The 21,057-nt window shown below is 39.9% G+C and overlaps 1 protein-coding gene across 5 annotated transcripts in view; it reads left to right on the top strand.

Moving 5' to 3' along the window:
- Positions 1-21,057, top strand: part of EXOC2 (exocyst complex component 2) — a 366,769-nt gene that overhangs the window by 279,324 nt on the left and 66,388 nt on the right. For all 5 annotated transcript variants that reach the window (XM_004387908.2, XM_023742032.1, XM_023742035.1 and 2 more), the window contains one exon: positions 16,161-16,302. In XM_004387908.2, coding sequence (XP_004387965.1) covers positions 16,161-16,302 — 142 coding nt within the window. The remainder of the gene's footprint in view (positions 1-16,160; positions 16,303-21,057) is intronic.

Below are 21,057 nucleotides of genomic sequence, written 5' to 3'. Positions count from 1 at the left end.
TAATGCTAGCCTTGTTGGGGTGAGATGATATCTCGTTGTAGTTTTGATCTGCATTTCTCTAATGGCTAATGATCGTGAGCATTTCTTCATGTGTCCGTTAGCCGCCTGAATATCTTCTTTGGCGAAATGCCTGTTCATATCCTTTGCCCATTTTTTAATTGGGTTATTTGCCTTTTGTTGTTGAGGTTTTCTAGTATCTTGTAGATTTCAGAGATCAGATGCTGATCGGATTTGTTGTAGCCAAAATTTTTTTCCTAGTCTGTAGGTTGTCTTTTGACTCTTTTGGTGAAATCTTTTGATGAGCGTAAGTGTTTGATTTTTAGAAGCTCCCAGTTATCTAGTCTCTCTTCTGGTGCTTGTGCATTGTTACTTATGGTTCGTATTCTGTTTATGCCATGTATTAGGGCTTCTAGCATTGTCCCTAGTTTTTCTTCCATGATCTTGATTGTTTTCGATTTTATATTTAAGTCTTTGATCCATTTTGAGTTAGTTTTTGTGCATGGTGTGGGGTATGGGTCTTGTTTGTTTTTTTGCAGATGGATATCCAGTTATCCCAGCACCATTTGTTAAAGAGACTGTCTTTTCCCCAATTACTTGACTTTGGGCCATTGTCAAATATCAGCTGTTCATAGGTGGATGAATTTATGTGTGGATTCTCAATTCTGTTCCACTGGTCTATGTATCTGTTGTTGTACCAGTATCAGGCTGTTTTGACTACCGTGGTGGTATAATAGGTTCTAAAATCAGGTAGTGTGAGGTATCCCACTATGTTCTTCTTGAGTAATGCTTTATTTATTCTTCGGTGCCTCTTCCCTTTCTATATGAAGTTGGTCATTTTTTTCTCCATCTCATTAAAAAATGCTGGTGTCCTCTTTCATTTCTTATTTTGGTGATTTTCATCTTTTCTCTATTTTTTTTTTCCCCTCTAGCTAAAAGTTTACTTGTGTTTTACTGACTATGCAGAAGCATTCAACTGTGTGGATCATAACAAATTATGGATAGCATTATGAATAATGGGAATTCCAGAACACATAATTGTGCTCATGAGAAACCTGTACATAGATCAGGAGGCAGTCATTCAAACAGAACAAAGGGATACTGCCTGGTTTAAAGTCAGGAAATGTGTGAGTCTGGGCTGTATCTTTTCACCATACTTATTCAGTCTGTTTGCTGAGCAAATAATCCAAGAAACCAGACTATATGAAGAAGAACACGACATCAGGATTGCAGGAAGACTCATTAACAACCTGCGTTATGCAGATGACACAACCTTGTTTGCTGAAAGTGAAGAGGACTTGAAGCACTTACTGATGAAGATCAAAGACCACAGCCTTCAGTATGTATTACACCTCGACATAAAGAAAACAAAAATCCTTACAACTGGACTGTCATGGATTGAATTGTGTCTCCCAAAAGTATATGTCAACTTGATTAAGCCATGATTCCCAGTACTGTGTGGTTATCCTCCATTTTGTGATTGATGTAATTTTCCTATGTGTTGTAAATCCTAATCTCTACCTGTGGTTGATGAGGCAAGATTAGATTATGTTAAAGAGGATTAGGGTGGGATGTAACACCCTTACTTAGGACATCCCTGATCCAATGTAAAGGGAGTTTCCTTGGGGTGTGCCTGCACCACCTTTTATCTTACAAAAGATGAAAGGGAGGCGAGCAGAGAGTGGGGGACCTCATACCACCAAGAAAGCAGCGCTGGGAGCAGAGCGTGTCCTTTTGACTGGAGATTCCTGTCCTGAGAAGCTCCCAGACTAAGGGAAGATTGATGACAAGGACCTTCCTCCAGAGTTGACAGAGAAAGACTTCCTCTGGACCTGTTGCCCTGAATTTAGTAGTAAGAGAGTAGGGTGCTACTCTAACAGATACCTAAAATGTGGAAGCGGTTTTGAAACTGTGAATGGATAGAGGACTCAGAAGGAAGTTAAAAGAACTGTTAACACCAGAGAAGGTGCATATGGTGAGAAGCAGCAGCAGAGGACTGGCCACAGCAGAGGACTGGCAGCAGCAGAACCAGGAGACCAGTGCCAGACAACACTGGAGCCGACCCATGGAGCAAAAGAGCTGAGTGCATTTGTGCAGGAGGCTTCCTGGCAGAGTAGGGTGCCTCTGGGCAATAATCAGTGGAGCTAGGCTTGCTAACGCACGGAGCAAGAAAGCTGAGTACTTTCTGGTAGAAGTCTGCTGGTGGAGTGGCGTGCCTCTAGGCACTTACCAGTGGAGCTACAGAGCTTTGGAACACTTGTCCAGCAGGGCAGATGCGATTGTGAGGCCCAAGAGGCCGAGAGGCCAAGGAACCAAGAAGCAGAAGCTGAAGAGACAAGGAACACAGGAAGCCGAGCTGTCTCAGTCTCAAAAGTTATGGCCACAACCTCTGGGGTTTCAAAGGGTGGAGCCATGGCCTCTGGTGTTTCTAAGGGTGGAGTCGCCACTCAGATGGACTAGGAAAATGGTATGCCTAAAGCCAAGGGAGCAGAGTTCCAGTGGGCCTGGAGGGTGGAGCTGAAGCCCAGGGCTGGGGGCCTCCACTCAGAATACAGAGAGTGTGACCAATACCTGGAGTCTGGAGGGCAGGGCTATTGCGTGAATGGTCTCAGAGAACAGAGGATTATTTTCAAGCCTTGAGGGCTAATGTAATGTATTCTGCTAAGTTGCTTGGTGCCTGTTATGCCTTCTTTCCCTCCATTTTCTCCTGTTGTAATGGAAATACCTACCTTGTGGCTATTGCACTATTGTAATTTAGAAGCAGATAATTTATATTCTAGATTTCAGTTTGTTTAGATTTTCTACACATGTAACCATGTCATCAGTGAATAAGGACAAGTTTACTTCTTTTCGGATTTTTTTTCCTACCTGTTGCATGGATTGGGACGTCCAGTACAACCTTGAATGTAAGTCTTGAGAGGGGACATGCTTGCCTTATTCCTCATCTTGTGGGAAAGTGTACTATATTTTTATTATTTTTTTTATAGATACCCTTTATAAGATTGATTTTCTTTCTACTCTTAGTTTACTGAAATTTTTTATCATGAAAGTATGGGGAATTCTATCAAGTGCTTTTTTTTAATCTGTTGAATTGACTGTATATTTTTTCCTCCTTTATTCTATTAATGTGGTGAATTACACTGACTATCATATGTTATACAGGCAGCCCCCAGGTTATGAATGAGATCCGTTCCTAAGTGTGTCTTTAAGTCGAATTTGTAGGGAAGTTGAAACAGCTGCATAAAGTTCTTATTTAGCCTTACTTTAGTGCAAGAAGAGACTAGAAGCCTTTTCAATGATTTAAAACCTGCACATGCAGCAAGTGAAGGTGATCCTGATGAAGAATTTGTTGCGAGTAGGAGTTGGTTCAGTTGTTTCCTAGTGAGGGCAAATTTACGTACCATTAAAGGACAAGTACAAGTTGTCTATTAGTCGGATATTCGTAACCCCGAGACTTACTGTACTGACCTTTCATTCTTGGGATAAATCCCACTTCTTTATTATGCATACTCTTTTATTGTAGGTTCAATTTGCCAAAAGTTTGTTAGGATTCTTAATGTCTTTTTTTCATGAGGACTGTTGGCCTGTAGTTCTTTTGCAATATATCCTTGTCAGTTTTTGATACCAGGATTATAGGAAGTGCTCTCTCAGTCTCTATTCTTTGAAAAATTAGTGTGTGATATTATATTTTCCTTAAATGTTTGGTAGAAGTCACTGGTGAAATCACTTGAAGTTTTTATTGTGTGAAGACTTTTTTCACAATGGACTAAATTTATTTAATAAATATAGGGCTACTTGTGCAATTTTCAGACAGTTGTGTTTTTCAGGAATTTATCAATTTTCTCTGTGTTGTCAAGCTATCCTTTTTTTATTTGTAATTGTATTGTGTTAAAATATATCTAACAGAAAATTTATTATCTTAACCATTTTTAAGTATGCAATTTAGTGACATTAATTACATTCACTGTGGTGTTCGACTATCACTGCTATCCATTACAAAATCTTTTTCATCGCCCAAAATAAACTCAATACTCCTTAAGAAAAAACCCATTCTTCCCTTCCCCCAGCTCCTGTTGTTCTTGTTAGATGCCGTCGAGTTGGTTCATAGCGACCCTGTGTACAACAGAATGAAACACTGCCTGGTCCTGCGCCATCCTCACAATTGTTGTCATGCTTGAACCCACTTTTGCAGCCACTGTGTCAATCCATCTCATTGGCGGTCTTCCTCTTTTTCGCTGACCCTCCGCATTTCCAAGCATGATGTGCTTCTCCAGGGACTGATCCCTCCTAATAACATGCTTCTACGGAGCATTATGGTTGTACTTTTTCCAAGACAGATTTGTTCCTTCTTTTGGCAGTCCATGGTATATTCAATGTTCTTCGCCAGCGCCACAATTCAAAAGTGTCATTTTTCCTTCGGTCTTCCTTATTCATCGTCCACCTTTCACATGCATATGAGATGATTGAAAACACCATGGCTTGGGTCAGGTGTGCCTTAGTTTTCAAGGTGACATCTTTGCTTTTTGACACTTCAAAGAGGTGTTTTGCAGCAGATTTGCTCAGTGCAGTGCATTGTTTGATTTCTTGACTGCTGCCTCCATAGGTGTTGATGGTGGATCCTAGTAATATGAAATCCTTGACAACTTCAATCTTTTCTCCATTCATTGTGTTGTTGCTTATTAGCCCAGTTATGAGGATTTTTTTCTTTATGTTGAGGTGTAATCCATACTGAAGGCTGTGGTCTTTGATCTTCATCAGTAAGTGCTTCAAGTCCTCTTCACTTTCTGCAGGCAAGGTTGTGTCATCTGCATAATGCAGGTTGTTAATGAGTCTTCCTCCAATCCTGATGCCATGTTCTTCTTCATATAGTTCAGCTTCTTGGATTATTTGCTCAGCATACAGATTGAATAGGTATGGTGAAAGGCTACAACTCTGAAGCACTCCTTTCCTGACTTAAACCACGCAGTATCCCCTTGTTCTGGCCAAACAACTGCCTCTTGATCTGTGTACAAGCTCTTCATGAGCACAATTAAGTGTTCTCGAGTTCGCATTCTTTGCAGTGTTATCCATAATTTGTTATGATCCACACAGTCTAATGCCTATGCATAGTCAATAAAACACAGGTAAACATCTTTCTGGTATTTTCTGCTTTCAGTCAGGATCCATCCCTGGTTCTACAGTCTCTTCTGAATCTGGCTTGAATTTCTGGCAGTTCTCTCTCGATATAGTGCTGCAGCCACTTTTGAATGATTTTCAGCAAAGTTTTACTTGTGTGTGATATTAATGATATTGTTCGATAATTCCACATTCGGTTGGATCACGTTTCTTTGGAATAGGCATAAATGTGAATCTCTTCCAGTCGGTTGGCAAAGTAGCTATCTTCCAAATTTCTTGGCATAGAAAAATGAGCACTTCCAGCGCTGCATCCATTTGTTGAAACATCTCAATTAGTATTCTGTCAATTCCTGGAGCCTTGTTTTTCGCCATTGCCTTCAGTGCAGCTTGGACTTCTTCCTTTGGTTCCAACGGTTCCTGATTGTATGCTGCCTCCGGAAATGGTTGAATATCAGCCAGTTCTGTTTGGTACAGTTACTCTGTGTATTCCTTCCGTCTTCTTTTGATGCTTCCTGCGTTAACATTTTCCCCATAGAATCTTCCAGTATTGCAACTTGAGGCTTGAATTTTTTCTTCAGTTCTTTCAGCTTGAGAAATGCCAAGCATGTTCTTCCCGTTTGCTTTTCTATCTCCAGGTCTTTACACATGTCATTATAATACTTTACTTTGTCTTCTCAGGCTGCCCTTTTAAATCTTATGTTCAGCTCTTTCATTTTATCATTTCTTCTGTTTGCTTTAGCTAGTTGACGTTCAAGAGCAACTTTCAGAGTCTCTTCTGACTCCATTTTGGTCTTTTCTTTCTTTCCTGTGTTTTTAATGACCTCTTGCTTTCATCATGTATGATGTCCTTGATGTCATTCCACAGCTCATCTGGTCTTCAGTCATTAGTGTTCAGCACGTCAAATGTATTCTTGAGATCGTCTGTAAATTCAGGTGGGATATACTCAGGGTCGTACTTTGGCTCTCGTGGACTTGTTCTAATTTTCTTCAGTTTCAACTTGAACTTGCGTATGAGCAATTGATGGTCTGTTCCACAGTCAGCCCCGGCCTTGTTCTGATAGATGATGTTGAGCTTTTCCATCGTCTCTTTCCACAGATGTAGTCAGTTTGGTTCCTGTGTATTTGATCTGGTAAGATCCATGTGTATAGTCACTGTTTATGTTGTTGAAAAAAGGTATTTGCAATGAAGAAGTCGTAGGTCTTGCAAAATTCTGTCATGCGATCTCTGGCATTGTTTCTGTCACTAAGGCCATATCTTCCAACTACTGATGGTTCTTCGTTTCCAACTTTCTAATCACCAGTAATTATCAATGCATCCTGATTGCACGTTCAATCAATTTCAGACCGTAGAAGTTGGTAAAAATTATATGGTCTTCCTTGTAGGCATATGGATATTATTATATCACTGACAGTGTTGTACTTCAGGATAGATCTGGAAATGTTCTTTTTGATGATGAATGCCACGCCATTCCTCTTCAATTTGTCGTTGCTTGCATAGTAGGTCATAGGATTATTCTATTTAATATGACCAGTACCAGTCCATTTCAGTTCCCTAATGCCTAGCGTAGTGATTTTTACATGTTCCATTTCATTTTTGACTACTTCCAGTTTTCCTAGATTCATACTTCATACATTCCATGTTCTGATTATTAATGGATATTTTCACCTGTTTCTTCCATTTTGAGTCATGCCACATCAGCAAATGAAGGTCCAGAAAGCTTGACTCTATCCATGTCATTAAGGTTGTCTAGAAGTCCAAATTCATGGTGCCGGCTCTTTGGGACGTCTTTCTTTCTTGATCGGCTCTGGAGGAAGGTCCTTGTCTCTTCAGTTTCTTTCCTGGTTCACTGGAGATCTCCATGTGGCTTGGTATCAGTCTTCCCCCATCTCTACTCACTTCTCTCTCCTTTTATCTAATTATGGGGTTTATTAGGGAAGTAACAGGTTACAATTCAGTATACACTTATTTGATCAGGACAGTCTTTTCTCAGCCGTACCCACAGGCAGGGTTACTTCGGCCACTTGGCCCAGCCTCTGCCTTGCTTGGGAAGTGTTTCAAAGCTCTTTAGCTCTTCCAATAAGTGACAGAGGCACCGCACTGCACCAGGAAGTCTTGGCGCAAAGGTATTCAGCTCTCTAGCTCTGTGGGTCGGCAAGCCTAGCTCTGCTGACGAGTTCCCAGAGGCACCCCGCTCCAACAGCAAGCCTCCTGCCTGCAGGTGCTCAGATTTCTCACTCCCTGAGTTTATTGATATGGGCTCACTAAGCACAGATCGTTTATCCAGTGTTTCCACTCAAGAGCTTAGAAAAGGATCTAATAGTTTATTTGGTTGGTTTACTGAGGCATGGATTAAGTGGCAGCCTACACTAAATCAAATTGAAGTGCCAGACCTGCCTTGGTATTTTGTAGAAGAAGGTATCCAAAGGCTTAGGGAAATTGTCATATCAGAGTAGACTTATCAGGTTGGTCCCACAGACTCACCCATGGAATGCCCAGAGCACATACTTTTTATAATGGTGAGGAACAAATTTGTGAAAGGAGCCCCAGCATCCTTGAAGACTGCTATGATTACTATTTTATGTAAGTCATATTAGACAGTAGGAGCTGCCCTAAGTGAATTAAGACATCTAACTACAAATGGGCTTGTTGGTGGCAGGGGCCATGTGGCAGCACTTAATAGACAAAGACAAGGTAATGAACAGCAGAGTCAAAACAGTAATCAGAGTAGTCTGAGTCATATGGACTTATGGTGTTGGCTACTAAGTCATGGTGTCCCTAGAAGTGAATAGATGGAAGTTACTAAATATTTACTTGATCTGTACAAGTGGAAGAATTCTAGGTCCAGTGAACAGCAGTCTAACTTTAATCACCAGAATAGAGTCAGGGCCCCTCAGTCAATTCAGACTTGAGCCAGTTTTTAGACCTATAGCCTCTTGAATGAAGGGGAGTGCCCTTGAGGAAGGACCCCACTGCAGTGTCAAAAATTTATATTGTTACTGTTTCTCCCAGCCTTCCCCAAAGTGATCTATGGCCTTTTAGAAGAGTGACTGTTCATGGGGGAAAAGGAAGTAATCAGACTTTTCGGGGATGACTGAAAACTGACACTAATTCCAGGAGACCCAGAATGCCACTGTGACCCACCAGTCAAAGTAGGGGTGTATGGAAGCCAGGTTATCAATGGAGTCTTAGCTCAGTGGGTCCAGTGGATCCCCGTACTCATCCTGTAGTGATTTCTCCAGTTCCAGAATGAATAGACATACTCAGCAGCTGGCAGAAGCCCCACATTTGATCCCTAACACCTGGAGTAAGGCCTATTATGATAGGAAAAGTCAAGTGGAAGCCATTAGAATTGTCTCTGCGTAGGAAAATAGTAAATCAAAAGCAATACCATATTCCTGGACAGATTGCAGAGATTACTGATACCAATAAGGACTTGAAGGAGACTTGAAGGATGGAAGGGTGGTGATTCCCACCACATCCGCATTCAACTCTCCTCTTTGGCCTGTGGTGGGGGTATGGACACATAAATCCTGTAGAATGACAGTGGATTATTTTAAACTTAACTAGGTGGTGACTCCAATTGCAGCTGCTGTTCCAGATGTGGTTTCATTGCTTGAGCAAATTAATACATTTCATGGTAGCTGGTATGCAGCTACTGATCTGGGCAATGCCTTTTTCTCAATTCTGGTTTCAACGGATCACCAGAAGCAGTTTGCCTTTAGCTGGCAAGACCAGTAATACACCTTCACTCTCCTACCTCAGGGGTATATCAGCTCTCCGGCCCTGTGTCATAATTTAGTCCACAGGGATCTTGATCGCCTTTCCTTTCCAGAAGACATCACACTGGTCCATTACATTGATGACATTATGCTGATCGGACCTCCTAAGGAGGAAATATCAATGACTCTGGACTTACTGGTAAGACATTTGCATGCTAGAGGGTGGGAAATTAATCCCACAAAAATTCAGGCACCTTCCACCTCAGTGAAATATCCTGGGGTCCAGCAATGTGAGACATGTTGAAATATTCCTTCTAAAGTGAAGGATAAGTTGTTACGTCTGGCCCTTCCGCCGGCTAAAAAGGAGGCACAATGCTTGGTGGACCTCTTTGGATTTTGAAGGCAACATATATCCTCATTTGGGTGTGCTGCTCTGGTCTGTTTATCAAGTGACTCGAAAAGCTGCTAGTTTTGAGTGGGGCCCAGAACAAGAGAAGGCTCTGCAATAGGTTCAGGCTGTCGTGCAAGCTGCTTTGCCACTTGAGCCATGTGATCTGGCTGATCCAATGGTGCTTGAGATATAAGTGGCAGATAGACGTGCTGTTCGGAGCCTTTGACAGGCCCCTATTAGGGAATCACAGCATAGACCCTCAGGATTTTGGAGCAGAGCCCTACCATCCTCTGCAAATAACTACTCTCCTTTTGCGTAACAGCTTTTGGCTTGTTACTGGGCCTTAGTAGAAACTGAACACTTAATCATGGGCCACCAATTCACCATGTGGCCTGAGATGCCCATCATGAACTAGGTGTTTTCTGACCCACAGAGCCATAAAGTTGGACGTGCACAGCAGCACTCCATCATTAAATGGAAGTAGTATATACATGATTGGACTTGAGCAGGACCTGACAGCAAAGTAAGTTATATGAGGAAGTGGCCCAAATGCCCATGGTCTTCACTCCTGTCATATTACTTGCTTTCTCCTGGTCTGTACCTATGGCCTCATGAAGAGTTCCTTATGATCAGTTGACTGAGGAACAGAAAACTCATGCCTGGTTTACAGATGGTTCTGCATGGTATGCAGGCACCACTTGAAAGTGGACAGCAGCAGCACTGCAGCCCCTTTCTAAGACCTCCCTGAAGGACAGTGGTAAAGGCAAATCCTCCAAATGGGCAGAACTTTGAGAAGTGCATCTGGTTATTCACTTGCTGGGAAGGAGAAATGGCAAGATGTGCGATTGTATACTGATTCGTGGGGCTGTGGAAAATAGTTCAGCTGGATGGTCAGGGACTGGGAAAGAACATAATTGCAAAATTGGTGACAAGGGAGTATGGGGAAGAGGTATGTGGGTAGGCCTCTGAATGGGCCAAAAAAGTGAAGATATTTGTGTCTCATGTGAATGTTTACCAAAGGGTGACCTCAGCAAAGGAGGATTTTAACATTCAAGTGGATAGAATGACATGTTGTGTGGAAACTGGTCATCCTGTTTCCCCAGACACTCTCTTCATTGCCCAGCAGTCTCATAAACTAAGTGGCCATGGTGGCAGGGATGGAAGTTATGCATGGGCTCAGCAACGTGGACTTCTGCTCTCCAAGGCCATCTTGGCCACAGCCACTGCTGAGTGCCCAATCTGCCAGCAGCAGACACCAACACTGAGTCCCCAATATGGTACCATTCCTCGAGGCTATCAGTCAGCAACGTAGTGACAGGTTGCTTACACTGAATCACTTTCATTTTCCAGTGTTTTATTCTCACTGAGATAGACACTTACTCTGAATATGAATTTGCCTTCCCTGCACACAATTCTTCTGCCAGAGCTACCATCTGTGGACTCATAGAATGCCTTATCCACCATCATGATGTCGCACACAGCATTGTCTCAGATCAAGGGACTCACTTCACAGTGAATGAAGTGTGGCAGTGGGCTCATGCTTATGGAATTCACCAGCCTTACCATGTTGCCTATCATCCTGAAGCAGCTGGCTTGATGGAACAATAGAATGACCTCTTAAAGATAGAATTACATTGCCAGCTAGGTGGCAATAGTTTACAGGGTTAAGGCATTGTTCTCGAGGATATATATGCTCTAAAGCAGCATCCAATATATGGTGCCGTTTCTCCCATGGCCAGGATACCTGGGTCCAGGAATCAAGGGGTTGAGATGGGAGTGGCACCACTCACTATTACCCCTGGTGACTCACAAAATTGTTGCTTCCTGTTGATTCGACCCAGTGCTCTGTGGATCTGGAGGCCTTAGTTCCAACGGGAGTTATGTTCCCACCTGGAGACACAACACTGATTTCTTTGAAGTGTAAGTTAAGAATGCTCCTGGCCACTTTGGGCTCCACATGCTTCTGTATCAGCAGGCAAAGACGGGAGTTACCATATTGGCTGGTCTGTGTGTATATATACATTATATGTATAATATATATTTATATATACACATACACGTATATATACATGTATGAATGTGTGTTTGTATATATATGCTTCATTGGTTTCGCTTCTCTAGAAGACCCAGCCTGAGACTGTGCCCCTTTGTGTTTGACTTATTTCACTCAGCATAATGTTTTCAAGGTCCAGTCATTTTCTAGCTTGTATCAGGACTTCATTTCTATTTATGGCTGAGTAATATTCCAACATTCCACTGAGGAGTCCAGGTGGTGCAGTGGTAAAGCACTAGGATGCTTACCAAAAAGCTGGCAGTTCAAACCTATCACCCTTTCAGTGGGAGAAAGATGTGGCAGGCTGCTTTTGTAAGGAAAGATTACAGCCTTGGAAACCCTATGAGGGCAGTTCTGCCCTGTCGTATAGGGTCACTGTGAGTCAGAATCAACGTGAAGGCAACTGGTTTGGTTTTTTTTGGCTTTAATATTCCATGTATGTATGTACCGCATTTGATTTATTCATTCATCTCTTGGTGGACACTTGAGTTGTTTCCACCTCTTGCCTATTGTGAGTAATGCTGTAAAGAACATTGGTGTGCAAGGAACTGTCTGAGTCACTGCTTTTAATTCTTCTAACTTGAAAAAGTGAAATGGCTGGATCATATGTTAATTCTGTGTTTATCCTTTGAGGAACTGGCAAACTCTTTTCCACGGTGGCTGTACCATTTTCCGTCTCACCAGCAATGGATGAGTGTTCCAGTATGTCCACATCCTTGGCAACAGTTGTTATTCCACTTTTCTGATAATAGCCATACTAGTAGGAGTGAAATGGTATCCCATTGTGGTTTTGTTTTAGATTTCCCTGATGTCTAATGACTTTGAGCATCTTTTCATGTGCCTATTGACCATTTGTGTATTTTCTTTAAAGAAATGTCTCTCAAATCCTTTGCCAATTTTTAAATTGGTTTGTTTATCTTTTTGTTGTTGAATTGTAAAAGTTCTTTATATATTCTGGGTATTAAATCGTTTATGAAATATGTGGTTTCCAAATGTTTTCTCCCATTCTGTAGGTTATCTTCACTTTGTTGTTAAGTCTTTTGATGCACAAAAGATTTTAAAAATTCCGATGAAGTCCAGTTCATCCATTTCATCTTATTTTGCTCATACTTTTGGTGTCATATCTGAGAATCCATTGTCAAAAACTAGATCTGGAAACTTTACCCCTGTATGTTTTTTTCTAAGAGTGTTATGGTTTTAGTTCTTATATTTGGGTCATTGAACCATTTTGAGTTAATTTTTGTGTAGGGTGTAAAGTATAAGTCCAACTTCATTCTTTTGTATGTCAAGATCCAGTTGTCTCAGAACCATTTTTTGACGGGATTATTCTTTCCCCATTGAATGATCTTGGCACCCTTGTCAAAAATTCAATTTACCAAAGATGTATTAATTTCTTTCTGGACTCATAATTCCATTCCATCAGTCTATATGTCTATCCTTATACTAGTACCACACTGTTTTGATTACTGTAGATTTATAGTCTATTTTGAAATTGGGAAGTTGTGACTCTTCCTACTTTGTTGTTCTTTTTCAAGATTGCTTTGGTTATTTTAGGCCCCTTGCAATTCTCTATTAATTTGATGATTGACTTCCCTATTAATTTGTTGATTGACTTTTCCATTTTTGCGAGAAAAAAAAAACAAGCTGTTGGGATTTTGATAGGTATTTCGTTGAATCTGTAGATCACTTTGGGTAGTACTGACGTCTCAGTAATGTTAAGTCTTCCACTCCATGAACACAGAATGTCTTCCCATTTATTTAGGTCTTCTTTAATATCTTTTAGCAATGTTTTATAGTTTTCAGTTGTACGTGCCTTTCACCTCCCTGGTTAAATTTATTCTTAGGTGTTTTATTCTTTTAGATGCTATTGTAAATGGAATTGTTTTCTTAATTCCCTTTCCAGATTATTCATTGCTGGTGTATAGAAACCCGTCTAATTTTTGTGCATTAACCTTCCACCCTGCGACTTTGCTAAATTCATTTATTAACTCTAGTAGCCTTTCTTCGGAATCTTTGGGATTTTCTATATATAGAATCATGTCATCTGTGAATAGGAATAGTTTTACTTCTTCCTTCCCAATTTGGGTACCTTTTATTTCTTTTTCTTGCCTAATTGCTATGGCTAGGACTTCCAGTCCAATATTGAATAGCAGTAGTGAGAAGAATGGGCATCCTTGTCTTGTTCCTGCTCTTAAAGGGAAAACTCTCAATGTTTCTTTAATGAGTATGATGTTAGCTGTGGGTTTTTCATAAATGTCTTTTATTATATTTAGGAATTTATCTTCTATTCCTAGTTTGTTGAGTATTTTTATCATGAAAGGATGTTGGATTTTGCCAAATGCCTATTCTTTATCAATTGAGATGTTCATGTGGTTCTTTCAGAATATCCTTTTATATCTGTAGGATCTGTAGTAATGTTCCTTTTTCATTTCTGTTATTGGTAATTTATGTTTTGTCCTCTTTGTTTCTTGATCAGGCTTGCCTCACTTTTAATCAGTTTTATTAATCTCTTCAAAGAACTTGCTTTTAGTATTGGTGATGTTCCTCTTTTTAAAAATTTCGTTGATTTTTGCTCTTATCCTTTTTTTTTTCTCACACTTCCTCTGGGTTTAATTTTCTCTCTTTGTAGCTGTCTAAAGTAGAAGATTAAAACATTGGTTTTAAACCTCTTAAATCTTTTTTTCTAGTATTTGCATTTATAGCTGTAAATTTTATCATTTTATCACACAAATTTTGGTATGTTGTATTTTCATTGTCATTCTATATTTTTATTAGTATTTTTCTTTTGGATGTCTCCTCTTTTTCAAGAATTCTTATTTATGACTTCTATTTCATGTTTCCAGAATGCTTCTAATCATCTACTTAAGCTTATCTTTATAAATACCAGGTGAAGAGAGAGAGGAATGCAGGGAGGGAACCCAAAGTTTCTTGCCTGCCACCGTTTATTCATCATTCTCATCAATCTGATTTATTTGTATTTCGGTTAGAGCCCTTTCCCAATTATACAGGTGATATCCTCTTTGAAACCTTGCATATCCAAAAATATTTCTTGGATGCTATTAAGTGAATGACATCTTGGCTAAACATAGGATTCTTGGATTGTATTCCTTTCATTTTGGTAGCCTGTAGATATTATTCAGTGATTTTAGGTTCCAGTGTTGCAGCTGAGAAATCTGATGTCAGACTGATTCTTGCTTTTTGGTAGGAAAATTATTTTGTTTACATTGGAGCTGGAAAGATTTCCTCCTTTTTTTTTTTAATTTAGAAATGAGAAACTAACTGAATTTGTCCAGCTGTTTCTCATCAGTCTAGCCTGGAACACAGCCCATTCAAATACAGACTCAGATCTTTAATGTAGTTAAATTTTCTTCTATTTCTTGTTTAATTATTACTTGTTCTCTAACTACTTCTATTTCTCTACTTGAATTTCTGTTTCTTGCATATTGAGCTCCTGGATCTATCTTCCAAGTCTCTTCCTTCATAATTTTCATCAATCTTTACATTTTTACCCTGTGTTTGGAAGTATTTCAATGCCAATAGTGACCAGTAGCTTCTTCAATTAATCTACTAAATTGTTAACTTTGGAAATAGTGTGCTTTATATGCAAAGTCTCGTTTTGTGTTGCACTTTAATCTCCTTTGAAAGTTTTCGTTATTTTTCTGCTAAAGTTGTTGCCTGCCTCTTCCACAGCTGAATTTCACTGGTTGACTGATATTCCTCTTTATAGCTGCTGGACTCCCTTGAATGTGTCCTTATTTTTTATTGTCAGTCTGTTGAAGCTCAGGCTTGGCATGGAGAGAAGCCATGTCCTGTAGGCCAGTGGTGCAGTCACAGACAGGCCATCAGTCTACTACAGAGGCACTAGGGGCCCACAGACTCCCTACTCCCCATGCTTCTCACTCTCTCCTAAGTTCAGGACTCTGCCCACCCCTTCTGCAGCTTGTTGGCCTCTTAAGTGCCAGTGAGACTAGGCACACTCATGTAGGGCTGATGTTATCCACTTCAGCCTTGTTCTGCTCCTGCTACCACCAGGAGTCCACAGATCATGTGGACTGCAAGGATCTGCCACTTTGCCTTGCTCACACAGGACTCTCTGATACAGTTCTCTTGTCTCTGGTTTTATCTGTGGAAGAGAGCACCCTACGTCTGTTCTCTGTGCCAAAGTTACTGTGGAACCCTGAGCTGCCACCCACACTTAGCCATTTCCAGACAACCGCAGTTCTCTGAGTTAATTCAGCCAGAGTTGTAATTGGAGGAAGAAGGAAAGAGAGCTGCATTTGGATTTCTGTCCTCTCAGAACAGGCTTATTTTCCATTAATAATACTCTTCTCTAAGTAATTAATATGGAAAAATAGTGTTGCATTATTTTAAATAGCTCCTACTTAAATTTACTTCACTGGCTATTACAATTTAGTATTTACAATGCCTTTTTTGCTGTCCTTACAGAAATGAAAGTTTATTAAAAGTGTTCTTAATATGATCTGTAGTCTATATATGAGTATTTTTTTAATCCCACGAAATAGCTGTGGTAAGAGTGGTCTTTACTGCTTAAAATAAATAAAATAAAACCATGTATTTTCATAGGAAGGTTGTTAAGTGCTTTTAAAATACACTGAAGTAAGGGAGTATTGAGTTTGTGTTAATGGTGGTGGAAATCACTTAGAGAAGGATAGTGATGATGTTTGCACACCATGAAGAACGAAATCAGTGTCACTGAATTATACATATAGAAACTGTTGAATTGGCTAATGTTTTGTTATGTATATTTTTACCACAATAATTTTTTTAAATGCACTGAAGTATTTGCTGTTTACATTGTTTTACTTTTTTCTTCCCCTGCAAGTAGACAACTCACAAATATTCTTCTATATTGTATGTTTATAGGTTAGCATGGCCTCACTGAAACAATTAGACCAAAGGCTCTTTGAAAATTACATTGAGTTGAAAGCAGATCCCATCGTTGGCTCCCTGGAGCCCGGGATTTATGCGGGCTGTTTTGATTGGAAGGATTGCTTGCCTCCGACAGGTGAGTAGTTTCAAGTCACTGGAGTTCTCTAAGATTAGCCTAATGCATCTAGTGTAATAGATAAAACTATGGTTTTATCCATTAATATACGCTTAAGATACTTTTTTTATTCAGATTTTTCTCATATTTACTGAAGAGTGGGGAAATTAGTTTGATTTTAACTTTTTATTAGCTTAAAACCTTTTTTGGTAGCTCAGAATTTAGTACATTTATTCTTATTAATACTTCTGACTTGAGTGTTATTCTTAAATTGCAGAGAATAATTAATTATATACCTTATAATAATTGATCATGTTAGTAATACATACTCGCTTCCTATGGTATGCCTTTATTGCATAGATAGAATGACTCTGAATGACAGTTTTATGCGATGACCCTGTGACTGTCATCAAAAAATATATTTAAGAAATCTGGTCACTTCTATGTAAGACCCAATTATGGATGCTGTAAAGGTGAAGGATAGAAGGAAAACATGTAGGAGTAAGATTATTATAGTAATTTAGCAAAGAAAACTAAACTATAGAAGGATAACTGACAGTTTCAGTATTTGTGATATCAAATGACAGTTGCTTAAATCACTTCATAACGTATCTTTTAAAAATAACCATTGCTTGCTGAATCAAATAAACTGTTTGACTGATCAGATAGTTATTTCTTGTAGGAAATAGTGTGGACTACATAAAACCAAGCTACTTATTAACATTTTCGTAAAGAAATAGTCGGTATGAAATTGGCATCCTAAAAGTATCACAAAGTCCTCACGCTGCACATGTGCTTTTTGGATGTGTGAATGTAGCTACATCAGTGAATTGTTACCAGATTGACTTAATCTTCATTCTTTTAAGTAATCACTTTAAGCATCTTTGGTTTTTATTATGTAGTGTTTTTATTAGATGGTGATAAAATTGTTTACTGTATATATACTTTTGGTCTTTATAATATAGTGTTCAAATCAGGTGGTAATAAATATAGTGATGCAAAAGGCTAAAATAAAAACCATCATTAAATTAATAACATTTTATGTGACCACAAGTATTTGTCTGAAATCACAGTCATTGTAGTCCTGTGAGGCCTTCCACTGTCAGCTGGCCATAATCTCTCTTGTTTAAGCTTTGTTTCTTTTCTACTCATATGCTTTACTGTGCCCAAACTGAATTACTGTTCATATCCCAAATATACTCCTTGAAAATCTAAATCAGACCCTATTAATAACTTCATTAAATCTGTGCAGTATCTTTGCATTGTACCCACGGTATACTCTGAGCGTCTTACTTGCACCACAAAGCTGTATGCAGACTGCCTTCACATGTGCCGCAGTGTCCCATCCCTGACCCACCATATTCCAAACTCACTGCCAGACCCTCCCACCACTGGGCCTCTTCATGGCAGTGTTTTCCTTGCTTAGACAGTTCTTCCTCTGAATCTTCATAGGACCGACTCCCTTTTGTCATTCAGGTCTCAACTTACAGCCACCCAGTCTGAAGTAATGATATGGCAGTTGGGGATTCTGCATGGAGTTGTAGATTTACCCTGTGAAAAATACTAATATTCATTTTTAAAGTAGTTGTTTACGAGGAAGAGTGCTGCAGATTTGGTCCCTAATTTTAAGAGACTTACTGCAGGCCTTCTGTACTGTTGGAACTCATTAGAACTAAATCAGTGAGGTAATTAAAAAAAAAAAAAATTGCCACTGATTCTATTCCAACTCATTGTAACTCCATGTGTGTCAGAGTAGAACTGTGCTCCATAGAGTTTTCAATGACTGATTTTTTGGAAATAGGTAACCAAGTCTTTCTTCTGAGGTACCTCTAAGTGGACTAGAACTTCAAATCTTTTGATTGGCAGCCAAGTGCTTAACATTTCACACCACCCTGGGGCTCTGAATGAGGGCATAGTTCAGGGTTAATTATAACAAAGTTGTTGGACAAAACCAACCTTGTGTATAAGAATAACTTTTAAGTGAACAAACAGTTTTCTACAATAAATTATCATTCTTGAGATCATCAGGTAACCATCTCTGGAACTTTTGATCTACAATCCCTTTTCAAAACTCTTGGGCCCAGATGACTTTTGGAATTCACGCATTTTTGGATTTTAGAAAGTACATAGACATATATTATGTTACATCACCAGCAGGGATTTAGGGGTCCCTGTAGTCCTGCAGAGATGTGTATGAATATTCAGACTAGGAGTGATAAAGAATATAAATGTCCTCATTCGTTTCAGGTGAGAACTGCCACCCAGAGTTCATCATAAATTTGCAAAAACACAGAGGCTGCTTTGTCACTTCTGTATCTGCCATGTCTAGACTACCGCTTGGTACACGGTGCTCAGTCAGGGAATGCTTGTCATTGTTATCCTAGCTTGCCTGACGCTGGTTCTCTTCCCTGCTGACCAGTCCTCCGCACTCCCAGATGTCCTTGGGGTTCAGCTCCACAGTCTTCCCCATTGCTCCTCACATCCCTCCTAGCTCATCATTCTCTGAGCCCTGTTGTACTTCTGTACTCTCTTATAGCTCTTTTTTTTTTCTTCCTTTTGCTGTGGCTACTCGACGTTCAAGAGCACGTTTCAGAGTCTCTTCTGGCATAGATTTTGGTCATTTCTTTCTTTCATGTCTTTTTAATGACCTCTTGCTTTCTTTGTGTTTGATGTCCTTGATGTCATTCTACAACACATCTGGTCTTTGGTCACTAGTGTTGAACGCATCAAATCTGTTCATGAGATGGTCTCTAAATTCAGGTGGGATATACTGAAGGTTGTACTTTGGCTCTCATGGACGTGTTCTAATTTCTTCAGTTTCAACTTGAACTTGATGAGCAGTTGATGGTCTGTTCCGCTGTTGGCCCCTGGCCTTGTTCTGATAGATGATATTGAGCTTTTCCATTGTCTCTTTTCCACAAATGTAGTCTATTTGATTCCTGTGTATTTGAACTGGTGAGGTCCATGTGTATAGTCACTGCTTATGTTGTTGAAAAAAGGTATTTGCAGTGAAGAAGTCATTGGTCTTGCAAAATTCTATCATGCTATCTCCAGCAATGTTTCTATCACCAAGGCCGTATTTTCCAACTGCGGATTCTTCCTCTTTGTTTCCAACTTTCACATTCCAGTCACCAGTAATTTTCAATCCCTGGAGAAGGACATCATGCTTGGTAAAGTACAGGGTCAGTGAAAAAGAGGAAAACCCTCAATGAGATGGATTGACACAGTGGCTGCAGCAATGGGCTCAGGCATAACAGCTATTGCGAGGATGGCGCAGGACCAGGCAGTGTTTCATTCTGTTGATCATAGGGTCGCTGTGAGTCAGAGCTGACTCCATGGCACCTAACAACAACAACATAGCTCTTTAGTTCATGGTGTATATGTTTTTTTGTATTTGTTTTTTATTCCCCTGTGGGGCAGACATCAAAAGAACTTTTCAACAAAGCCCCTTCATATTCTTTTCTTTTTTTAATTTTTTCTTATTGTACTTTAGATGAAGGTTTACAGAACAAATAGTTCCTCATTAAACAGTTAGTACACATATTGTTTTATGACAATGTTTAACAACCCCACGACATGTCAACACTGTCCCTTCTCAACCTTGAAAACCGCTTTATATTCTACTCATGGCAACAATAAGGAATTCTCAGCTATTGCTCTTCCTGGGTTCCTGGCCATCTGCTGGGAACTGTTTCCCGGGCCTCTTTCAGATTTGTTCAAGAGGTCTGAGCAGAGCTGGTTGTCACCACTGTCTAGCCCTTCTGCCTAGTCTTAGGAAGAATAGACAGAGAGGGCCTGAGCTGAGTCTCCCATTTTATGTCCAAGATGATTGATAGCAATGACTCCCGTGACCATGTTTCTTTTCTCATTTGAAGCACCAAGAGGAAGTGTTTATCTTTTCTGCAAAAGAAATACTACAAAGCAGCAAAGATGCAAAAAACTCATGACGTAGTACCAGCATGTTTCATGTTTTATTCCCTTCCCTTGTTTATTGTTGTTAGTTGCCACTGAGTCAGCTCCAACTCAGGGCACCCCAGTCCTGCTCCATCCTCTCAATTGTTGGTATGTTTGAGTACATTGGTGCAGCTGTGGTGTCAATCCATCTCATTGAGAATCTCCTTCTTTTTCACTGACCCTCTACTTTACCAAGCACGATGTCTTTCTCCAGGGACTATCTTTTCTGATGTTGTGTCTAAAGTAAGCGCAATGAAGCTTCACTGTTCTTGCTTCTGAGGCGTACTGTGACTGTACTTCTTTCAAAACTGATTTGTTCATTCTTCTGACAGTCCGCAATATATTCAGTATTCTTCACCAACACCACGATTCGAACGTGTCAATGTTTCGGTCTTTCTTTTTTATTGTTCAGCTTTTGCATGCGTATGAGGCAATTGAAAAGACCATGGCTTGGGTCAGGAGCACCTTAGTCATCAAAGAGACATCTTTGCTTTTTAGAACTTTAAAGAGATCTTTTGCCGCACATTTTCCCTAAGGGATAATGTCGTTTGATTTCTTGAATCCTGCTTCCTGGATGTTGATTGTTGATCCAAGTAGAATGAAATCCTTGACAACTTCAATCTTTTCTCCGTTTATCATGATATTGCCTTTTGGTCCCGTTGTGAGGATTTTTGTTTTCATTATGTTGAGGTGTAATCCATACTGAAGGCTGTGGTCTTTGATCTTCATCAGTAAGTGCTTCAAGTCCTCTTCACTTTCAGCAAGCAAGGCTGTGTCATCTCACAGGTTGTTAATGAGTCTTTCTGCAATCCTGATACCCCG

Source organism: Trichechus manatus, unplaced genomic scaffold (assembly GCF_000243295.1).
Source record: "Trichechus manatus latirostris isolate Lorelei unplaced genomic scaffold, TriManLat1.0 scaffold00198, whole genome shotgun sequence".
Lineage (NCBI taxonomy): Eukaryota > Metazoa > Chordata > Mammalia > Sirenia > Trichechidae > Trichechus > Trichechus manatus.
Note: the sequence above shows the minus strand (reverse complement) of the source record. Positions and strands in the feature narration are given on the sequence as shown.